Source organism: Primulina tabacum, chromosome 14 (genome assembly GCF_025594145.1).
Source record: "Primulina tabacum isolate GXHZ01 chromosome 14, ASM2559414v2, whole genome shotgun sequence".
NCBI lineage: Eukaryota > Viridiplantae > Streptophyta > Magnoliopsida > Lamiales > Gesneriaceae > Primulina > Primulina tabacum.
The window spans coordinates 30,384,684-30,395,961 of NC_134563.1; the positions used below are offsets into that span (position 1 = coordinate 30,384,684).

The 11,278-nt window shown below is 44.6% G+C and overlaps 1 protein-coding gene across 1 annotated transcript; it reads left to right on the plus strand.

The window, feature by feature from the left end:
- The first annotated feature begins 465 nt into the window (after positions 1-465).
- LOC142523932 (uncharacterized) lies at positions 466-1,230 on the plus strand. Its single transcript, XM_075627666.1, has one exon. It carries the CDS (start codon positions 466-468, stop codon positions 1,228-1,230), a length of 765 nt encoding a protein of 254 aa, XP_075483781.1.
- The last annotated feature ends 10,048 nt before the right edge of the window (positions 1,231-11,278 follow it).

The window sequence follows — 11,278 nt, forward strand, 5'->3', positions numbered from 1 at the left end:
GAAAGGAAAGGGATTCAAGTGGACGGAAGAATGTCAGCAAGCATTCGAAGACTTAAAGAAGTACTTGTCCACACCACCACTCCTAGAAAAACCTCGATTTGGGGACGAATTGATGCTTTATTTGGCAATCTCATCTGAAGCAGTTAGCACTGTGCTCCTTGTGAATGAAGAAAGAGAGCATAAACCTATGTATTATATAAGTCGGACCTTACATGGAGCCGATCTTGATATACCAACATTGAGAAATTAGCGTTTGCCTTAGTAATTGCCGGAAGAAAATTACGCCCATATTTGCTATGTCACCAAGTGGTGGTGCTCACCAATCACTCTCTAAAGCAAGTGCTATCTAGTCTAGAGGCGTCGGGTTGATTGGTTAAGTGGGTCGTTGAGCTGAGCGAATTCGAACTTGAGTTTAAACCTCGCCCTGCTATTAAAGCACAAGTTCTCGCAGATTTTCTTGTTGAAATGACCACTAATGAGGCAGAATGCTCCGTCCAGACTTGGGTGATCCATGTCGATGGATCCTCAACTTCTCACGGGAGCGGAGTCGGGGTGTTGCTAGAAAGCCCTCAAGGTGATAAATTGATGTATTCCATCAAATTTCAATTCCCCGCGTCAAATAATGAGGCCGAATATGAAGCACTCGTAGCAGGAATTAAGTTGGCTATGTCGGCAGGAGCAAGAAGTATGGTGGTACACAGTGATTCCCAGCTAGTCGTTAACCAACTCAATGGAACTTACGAAGCCAAAAAGGAAAAAATGAACCAATATGTGACCCGAGTTAACAAATTACTCGCTCTACTGGAGAGCTATGAGATAAAACAAGTGCCCAGGGAAAATAATGAAGTGGCAGACCGTTTGGCCAAGATAGCCAGTTTCTGGACTAACATAGACAACAGAACGATAACTTTCCTGACAATCAGTAAAGAGGAAGCAGAGAAGGCCGGCATCAACATCTTTTGCGTAGAAAAAGAAGAACCAAGCAGGAAACAAGAGATTGTTAACTATTTAATGCATGACGGTCTCCCTCGAGATACCGTCGCTACACGTAAGCTAAGGATAAGAGCTGCGCGATTCACAATTATAGATGAAGAGCTTTATAAACGAGGTTACTCTCTGCCATTCTTGAAGTGTCTCATTCCGAGCAAGGAAGACTACGTTCTTCGTGAGATCCACGAAGGAATATGTGGAAACCACTTGGGAGGGAAAGCATTGGCTGCCAAAATGTAGAACCCGTAAATCAGTAGACGTATAAGCCATGCATAATTCTAGATTTTTAAATTTAATTGACTTCATTGCATGATTATTTTAAATGCATTTGTTTGAAGTTAATTATTTCATTATTTTAGTTCAGTAGATTGATTTTTAGCATTTCAGTATTTTCAGTGAGGCCGGACCGGAGTTGGAGTTTTGAGATAGAATTTAAGATTTGAGAAATATTTCCAGAAGTTAATTTAGCTAGTAACTAAGTTCATTTAAGTTAGAAAGGAAGGTTTGAAGATTTAATTTAATTATTTGAGGTGATTAAGAAATGAACTCATTTAAGTTATTAAATTAAGGGGTTAGCTCACTAAATTATTTAAAGGATTAGTAAGGCTTTCAAGGATTATTAGTTGACTAGATAATCAACATTTCCCTTTATTTTATCATGCATTTTTCGGCCACCCTTAGTGCTAGAAGATTCATTTTCCAACTCACCAACTTTGACCAATTCTTTGCATGTAATTAGTAGGATAATTCTAGGATTTTTGGGAGCACAATTTAATTAAATAAATGGACATATCCTAGTCTAGAATCAAGCTAAATTTCGGCCACCACCTCCTAGAAGCATCCACCAACTCATTTGATATCAATTCAAAATTCAAATTCAAAAGGGGAGTGGACTTGGTCTTGATATGATCCTATTTTTGTGCACCCTTCTCCTCACCTTCATAACCATCACTCCCCCCTCCACCTCCACCGAAAATAAGACCCCTTTTCAGTAGAAAAAACGTGGATAGCAGCTAGGGAGAAAGGGAGAAAAATCGAGAGCCAAGAAAGGTAGAGAAGCAAGCCACTCCGTCTCCTCCGCGCCGTCTCGTCTCTTCTTTTCGTTTTCTTTCGAAACGAAACCAGGCATGTCTAGATTTCTTTCAAACCTCAATCAAGTCATATTATCATTTATTTTTCAGTACATGATCATGTTTTAGCAAGCAAAAACCGAGATACATGTCAAAATATTTTGGAACACACATGCAGAATTTCGGCTCTTCATGGCAAGCTTCACGTTTTTCTGAGTTTTGTGGTTTCAGGTGATTGGTTTGATTCCAGGCTCCCAAGGCGGCTTGTATACATGTAGTAGGATGCATTAGGACCATGTTGGTCCATTCAAACCAGCCCCATGCTTGCTGGAAATTCAGAATGACAGCAAGTCCCTTAGGTGCAGAAAAATGTGGTTCGAAAATTCAGTTTCTTGTCAAGGGGTTGGATCTGATCTTGGCTGCCCCAAGGGCCTATATCCATGGTTGGATCACTTCCCTAGCATGTCTAAGACGTGACTAAGTTTCCCTTTTGGTGGCTTGGTCCATGGTTCATCGGTTTTTAATAAAAACATCACAACAGCCCCTATACCCCTTCGGCTACTTCGGTTGGACAGCTTTTGGTTTCGGTTTGTGTTTGCTTGGTGTGGATCTTGGTTGGCCTATGGCTCTTAGCCACGGTTCATATCATGCTCCTAGATGTCTAGATCGTGCCATGGTCAATCAAATGGCCACTGGAATGACGCAAGACATCGATCATAGCATAAACACTACACACGCATGCACGTTGCTTTCGGTTGGACCCTTCGGTTGAGTTATGGTGTGATGCGGATTGTGGCTGGCCTAGGGCCCTTAGCCATGGTTCAAATTATTCCTTGGGATGTTGGTAAGAGTCTCTGGTCGGTGGTTCACGCACCTAATGGCTGATAGTCTCAAAACCAACGCAAGTCTTGTAGTTGCGCAGCTGCTGGAAATTACAGCAAGTTGCTGTGTCGGTTCAGAGGCTCGTTCGAGTTCTTGTTTGGCTTTTAGCCCATGGCCTTGGACTGGACAGTGCCTCATTGAGTTAGGAAGGTCATGTTTACAACCGTTTGTCATTTGGATCATTTTTGAGGTCGTACGAGAATTTACGGTGCAATGTGCCAAATTGACTCTCGAAAGAGCGTTTCGTGTTTTGGCCTCCATTCCACCTAGATTTCGACCCTATCATTTTAGGAACATTATTTTATGATTTTTCAGCGTATTTTAATCATGACTATACGTCGGTTCAGGTTGGCTCGGAGTCATGATTAAATGCGAAGTCATTAGGCGTCATAGTCGCATCTTTTGAACGTAAATTGCATAGTTGGTCATGTTTAAGCTATTGCATATTTTTCATGGCACAGTTAGGTTGCAGCGAGCCTGGGAACGATCCAATCCAATCCAGTTGGTAAAATTACAGGAATTTTCATTATGCCAGTTAATTATTTTACGTGCATTAAATAGAAAATGATTATTTTTGAGATTTATGCGATATGGCTTGTGGTTCATTCACTATGTGGGAGTGTTATTTTTATACGGTCGCCAGTGACCGATCAGTTCAGTATGGTACCACCCGGTCGCCAGTGACCGGCCAGCTCAGTTCCGTTTCAGCCTCCCCGGTAGCCAGTTACCGATAAGTTCAGCTTAGTGCAGTGGCCACAGGCGTAAAACATAATCTCAACAGAAAATTTTACCAGATATTTCAGTACAGGCTCCAAGGAGCAAATATTTTTACAGTGATTTCCAGTTCAGTTATGCACGTATTATAATTGCTCAGTACAGATTATTTTCAGTATGCCTCAGGACAGGATATTTTATCTCATGCATATTTTAAATTCAGATTTTTACTCGTTACCTGCGATTTATGCATGCTGAGTCTTTAGGCTCACTAGACTTGATTGTTGTAGGTACTGATGAGGCCAGGGCCGAGGGCGGGGACCAGTGAGCCAGCTTGGGTCGGCAGTAGTGGCACCCGAGGACCTCAGAGCAGCAGTTGTTATTTTCTTCGCAAACAATTTTTATCAGTTGTTGGATATTTTTAAATCGTTGTTGTTGGCAAAACTTTGATTTTCTTCCGCTGCAATATTTTGAAATATTGAACTTGATTCACCAGTGATTTTATGAATGAGGCCATTTAAGTTCTTTTAAAAAGAAAATTTTTAATTTTCCGCAAATTTCCAAGCAAGTAGTTCGAGGCCCTTCACAGTTGGTATAAGAGCGGTGGTTCTGTATAGGGTTTCACTACTACTGACCGCGAGAAGCTCACGAAGCCACGCCTTTGGTCTGTAAGTTTTTTTTCAGTTCAGCATTTTGTTCAGCATTTCAGTTATAGCATGAATAATTTTGTCAGCATGCTTCCAGATTTTCAGTATTTCAGAGTTCATTTAAAATAAATTATGGAATTATGCATGTTAGTTACGTATGGGTTATGTTGGAACAGTATGCCCCCTAGACGCATTTTAGAGCGCAACAGAGAGGTGGAGCCTCGCCGAGAGGACAGAGAGGAGCATAGACCGGAGGGAGACCTACCACCTCCTCCACCGCCCCCACCGGACATGAGTGCCCAGATGTTAGCTGGGATGGCACAGTTCTTCGCACAGTTTGCGGGGGGCAATGCCGCAGCCGTAGCCGCAGCCGCAGCCAGGCCGACAGGGCCCGAGGCAGTGTATGAGCGATTCATGAAGATGCGCCCGAAGGAATTCTCTGGGGCATTTGACCCCATGGTTGCCGAGGGATGGATCAAATCCCTCGAGGTTATCTTCGATTTTATGGAGCTGGGGGACGCAGACCGAGTCCGATGTGCCACCTACTTGTTCACTGGAGACGCCCGCTTATGGTGGGAAGGAGCTTCGGTAGCCCTGACATTGGCTACACTTTCTTGGACCCGCTTTACGGAGGTTTTCTACTCCAAGTATTTTGCTGAGGAGGTTCGCACCAGGCTGACCACCGAGTTCATGAGTCTGAGACAGGGGGAAATGTCGGTTACGGAGTTTATCCGTAAGTTCGAGAGGGGCTGTCACTTTGTGCCCCTGATAGCGAATGATGCCAGAGCCAAGCTGATGCACTTCCTGGTGGGCTTACGGCCGATCTTGCGCCGGGATGTTAGGGTATCTGACCCTGCTACTTATGAGGTTGCCGTCTCCAAGGCCTTAGCCGCAGAGCAGGATCTGCGGGATATCGAGAGGGATCGCCAGGGCAAGCGCCCAGTCCAGGCACCGCACCGCCCTCCTCCTCATCAGCATCAGCAGCAGAATAAGAGGCCTTTTCATGGACCGCCCAGGAACCGAGGCCAGCAGCAGCAGCAGCAGCAACGGGGACGCCCAGCCCCGAGGTCTCAGGAGCACCCAGTTTGTCCCAGGTGCTCACGTCGCCATCCTGGAGCATGTATGGCTGGCTCAGGAAAGTGTTTTAAGTGTGGCAGTCCAGACCACATGTTGCTGCAGTGTCCTCAGAGGAATCTGCCTACCCAAGGCAGGGTTTTTGCTCTCCATGCCGCGGAAACCAACCCGGAGACTATGTTGTTGACAGGTACCTTTAAACTTTAAGTTATTATTTGAATTTCAGCGTTTTGGGAATCGGGATTTAGATTTTTGAACTTAGAACTGTTATAGGATTGCATGCTCTACTCAGATTTTTTTCAGAGGAAATTAAGCTAGAGGAACCTTGACCTTTGCATGTCTATAAGTTTAGATCTTGTAGTGGGATTCAACTTAGAACTCCGCTCTTTCAGGGAGAATTTTTATATCTGGTTCCGCTACCAAGGCCTTGATAGATTCAGGGGCCACTCACTCGTTTATTTCGGAGGTCTTTGCAAACTTTCTCAAGATCCAGACCATTGGGCTAGATACAGCCTTTTCAGTAGTGTTGCCGTCAGGCGAGGAGATGGCAGCTACCAATGTTATCCGAGATATAGACCTTGAGCTGCACGGTAATCTTGTTTATGCTGATCTGATTGTGCTACCGATGCCGGAATTTGACATCAACCAAGGGATGGACTGGCTATTGAGGAACAGAGTATTGATAGACTTCCAGCGGAGATCCGTTCTGGTCCGACCGCCTGGAATGGAGCAGTTCTTATTTGAGCCGGACAGGTACTTTTCTTTACCGCGCATTATTCCTTATGTTCAGGCTAGGAAGCTCATGCATAGAGGGTGTCGGGCATTTCTAGCAACCTTTTTATCTGTCCCCGAGGAACCCAGCCAGTCAGCCTCAGATGTTCCGATACTTAGAGATTTCTTAGACGTTTTTTCCGAAGACGTCTCTGGTATGCCACCAGAGAGAGAGGTGGAGTTTTCCATTGAGCTTATGCCAGGTACGGCTCCGATATCCAAAGCGCCGTACCGACTAGCACCGACAGAGATGGCAGAGCTTAAGAAGCAGATCCAGGAACTTCTCGACAAGGAGTTCATTCGCCCGAGCTTTTCTCCATGGGGCGCGCCGGTCTTATTCGTGAAAAAGAAGGATGGCTCGATGAGGCTTTGCATTGACTACCGGGAGTTGAATAGGGTTACAGTGAAGAATAAATACCCACTGCCGAGGATTGAGGATCTGTTTGACCAGTTGCAGGGAGCTTCGATTTTCTCCAAGATAGATCTGCGTTCCGGTTATCACCAGTTGAGGGTGAGAGATGCTGATGTCTCGAAGACAGCTTTCAGGACTCGTTATGGCCACTACGAGTTCCTTGTGATGCCGTTCGGTCTGACGAATGCGCCAGCGATCTTCATGGATCTAATGAATCGCGTATTTCAGCCGTACCTTGACCAGTTTGTGATAGTGTTCATAGATGACATTCTCGTCTACTCCAAGAATCGGGAGGAGCACAGCAGGCATCTGACCACAGTGTTGCAGACATTGCAGAAGCACAAATTATTCGCAAAGTTCAGTAAGTGCGAATTCTGGTTAGAGAAGGTGGCGTTCTTGGGCCACATTGTTTCTAGCAGTGGTATTGAGGTAGACCCCGCAAAAGTTGCAGCAGTCAGAGATTGGGTTGTGCCTCAGAATGCATCCGAGATCCGCAGTTTCCTTGGGCTAGCAGGATATTACAGGAAATTCATCCAAGGATTTTCCTCTATTGCCGTTCCACTCACAGCACTGACAAAGAAAAATGTGAAGTTTGTGTGGAGCGAGGAGTGTCAGAAGAGCTTTGATACTTTGAAGCAAGCTCTTATCTCAGCACCCGTTTTGGCTGTACCGTCAGGATCTGGTGAGTTTGTCCTTTATACCGATGCTTCAAAGCTTGGTTTAGGTGCAGTTTTGATGCAGCATGGGAGAGTGATAGCGTATGCTTCTCGACAGCTGAAAATCCATGAGAAGAATTACCCTACCCATGATCTGGAGTTAGCGGCCGTAGTTTTTGCTTTGAAGATTTGGAGGCACTATCTGTATGGAGAGAAGTGTCAGATCTTTACCGACCATAAGAGCCTCAAGTATTTCTTTACGCAGAAGGAGCTGAACATGCGTCAGAGGCGTTGGTTGGAGCTTGTGAAAGACTACGATTGTGACATTAGCTACCACCCGGGTAAAGCTAATGTAGTTGCGGATGCTTTGAGCAGGAAAGTCGCAGTGATGGCTCATTTGACGATGCAGAAACCTCTTCAGATTGAGATGCAGAGGTTTGATCTTGAGACTTATCCTCGAGGTAGAGTTCCTCGTTTATCTACCTTGACTATCCAGTCCTCTCTTATTGACCGTATTTGCAGCGGTCAGGCAGCAGATGAGCAGTTGGCACAGTGGAAGAAGAGAGATGAAGCCAAGGGCAGTGTTTTGTATTCAGTCAGCGACGGTATTGTGAGATACCGAGATAGGATATGGGTTCCTAGCAGTGATTCTATCCGAGCAGACATCTTATCAGAGGCCCATACGTCCCCGTACTCCATTCACCCTGGGAGTACGAAGATGTACAAAGATCTGCAGCTATTGTATTGGTGGCCAGGAATGAAGAAGGACATCAGGCGTTTTGTATCCGAGTGCCTGACTTGCCAGTTAGTGAAGGCCGAGCATCAGAGACCAGCAGGTTTGCTCAAGCCTCTTCCTATTCCCGAGTGGAAGTGGGAGAACATTACCATGGACTTTGTGACCGGATTGCCGAGGTTAGCCAGAGGATCGAATGCTATCTGGGTGATTGTAGATCGTCTTACCAAATCAGCGCACTTCTTGCCTATTAAGACGACTTTCACCATGGTTCAGTATGCAGAGCTGTATATCCGAGAGATAGTCCGACTCCACGGTATTCCAGTTTCTATCGTATCCGACAGAGATCCCAGATTCACTTCCTCGTTTTGGAAGAGTTTGCATTCGACTTTGGGTACGAAGTTGCTGTTTAGCACAGCTTTCCATCCGCAGACAGATGGACAGTCGGAGCGAGTTATTCAGATCTTAGAGGATCTTCTCCGTGCTTGCGTCATTGATTTCTCTGGGAGTTGGGAGTCGAACTTACCATTGGTAGAGTTCACCTATAACAACAGTTTCCAATCGTCTATAGGTATGGCTCCGTATGAAGCGCTGTATGGTCGCAAGTGTAGATCTCCTGTTCATTGGGATGAAGTAGGAGAGAGAGCAGAGTTGGGTCCAGAGATTGTTCAGCAGGCAGCAGATGTAGTAGTCAAGATCTGTGATAGGATGAGGACTGCTCAGAGCCGACAGAAGAGTTATGCCGATCAGCGGAGGAGAGAGTTAGAGTTTGCAGTGGGCGATCATGTCTTCGTGAAAGTGGCACCTATGAAGGGTGTCATGAGATTTGGCAAGAAAGGGAAGCTCAGTCCGAGATTCATTGGACCGTTTGAGATCCTCGACAGAGTTGGGACGCTAGCGTATCGTGTGGCTCTTCCGCCAAATCTGGCCGGAGTACACAATGTCTTTCACGTCTCCATGCTGAGGAAGTATATGGCAAATCCTTCGCATGTGCTGAACTTCGAGCCGTTGCAGCTTACTCCGAACTTATCTTATGAGGAGAGACCCGTGCAGATCCTAGACAGACAGGAGAAGAAACTTCGGAACAAGTTGGTTAAGCGAGTCAAAGTCAAATGGCTCAACCATTCAGAGGAGGAAGCTACGTGGGAGTTTGAGCCGGAGATGAGAAGTCGATACCCTGAGTTATTCGGTGAGTTCTAATTTCGAGGACGAAATTTATTTAAGGGGGGAAGGATGGTAGAACCCGTAAATCAGTAGACGTATAAGCCATGCATAATTCTAGATTTTTAAATTTAATTGACTTCATTGCATGATTATTTTAAATGCATTTGTTTGAAGTTAATTATTTCATTATTTCAGTTCAGTAGATTGATTTTTAGCATTTCAGTATTTTCAGTGAGGCCGGACCGGAGTTGGAGTTTTGAGATAGAATTTAAGATTTGAGAAATATTTCCAGAAGTTAATTTAGCTAGTAACTAAGTTCATTTAAGTTAGAAAGGAAGGTTTGAAGATTTAATTTAATTATTTGAGGTGATTAAGAAATGAACTCATTTAAGTTATTAAATTAAGGGGTTAGCTCACTAAATTATTTAAAGGATTAGTAAGGCTTTCAAGGATTATTAGTTGACTAGATAATCAACATTTCCCTTTATTTTATCATGCATTTTTCGGCCACCCTTAGTGCTAGAAGATTCATTTTCCAACTCACCAACTTTGACCAATTCTTTGCATGTAATTAGTAGGATAATTCTAGGATTTTTGGGAGCACAATTTAATTAAATAAATGGACATATCCTAGTCTAGAATCAAGCTAAATTTTGGCCACCACCTCCTAGAAGCATCCACCAACTCATTTGATATCAATTCAAAATTCAAATTCTAAAGGGGAGTGGACTTGGTCTTGATATGATCCTATTTTTGTGCACCCTTCTCCTCACCTTCATAACCATCACTCCCCCCTCCACCTCCACCGAAAATAAGACCCCTTTTCAGTAGAAAAAACGTGGATAGCAGCTAGGGAGAAAGGGAGAAAAATCGAGAGCCAAGAAAGGTAGAGAAGCAAGCCACTCCGTCTCCTCCGCGCCGTCTCGTCTCTTCTTTTCGTTTTCTTTCGAAACGAAACCAGGCATGTCTAGATTTCTTTCAAACCTCAATCAAGTCATATTATCATTTATTTTTCAGTACATGATCATGTTTTAGCAAGCAAAAACCGAGATACATGTCAAAATATTTTGGAACACACATGCAGAATTTCGGCTCTTCATGGCAAGCTTCACGTTTTCTGAGTTTTGTGGTTTCAGGTGATTGGTTCGATTCCAGGCTCCCAAGGCGGCTTGTATACATGTAGTAGGATGCATTAGGACCATGTTGGTCCATTCAAACCAGCCCCATGCTTGCTGGAAATTCAGAATGACAGCAAGTCCCTTAGGTGCAGAAAAATGTGGTTCGAAAATTCAGTTTCTTGTCAAGGGGTTGGATCTGATCTTGGCTGCCCCAAGGGCCTATAGCCATGGTTGGATCACTTCCCTAGCATGTCTAAGACGTGACTAAGTTGCCCTTTTGGTGGCTTGGTCCATGGTTCATCGGTTTTTAATAAAAACATCACAACAGCCCCTATACCCCTTCGGCTACTTCGGTTGGACAGCTTTTGGTTTCGGTTTGTGTTTGCTTGGTGTGGATCTTGGTTGGCCTATGGCCCTTAGCCACGGTTCATATCATGCTCCTAGATGTCTAGATCGTGCCATGGTCAATCAAATGGCCACTGGAATGATGCAAGACATCGATCATAGCATAAACACTACACACGCATGCACGTTGCTTTCGGTTGGACCCTTCGGTTGAGTTATGGTGTGATGCGGATTGTGGCTGGCCTAGGGCCCTTAGCCATGGTTCAAATTATTCCTTGGGATGTTGGTAAGAGTCTCTGGTCGGTGGTTCACGCACCTAATGGCTGATAGTCTCAAAACCAACGCAAGTCTTGTAGTTGCGCAGCTGCTGGAAATTACAGCAAGTTGCTGTGTCGGTTCAGAGGCTCGTTCGAGTTCTTGTTTGGCTTTTAGCCCATGGCCTTGGACTGGACAGTGCCTCATTGAGTAGGAAGGTCATGTTTACAACCGTTTGTCATTTGGATCATTTTTGAGGTCGTACGAGAATTTACGGTGCAATGTGCCAAATTGACTCTCGAAAGAGCGTTTCGTGTTTTGGCCTCCATTCCACCTAGATTTCGACCCTATCATTTTAGGAACATTATTTTATGATTTTTCAGCGTATTTTAATCATGACTATACGTCGGTTCAGTGTCGGTTCAGGTTGGCTCGGAGTCATGATTA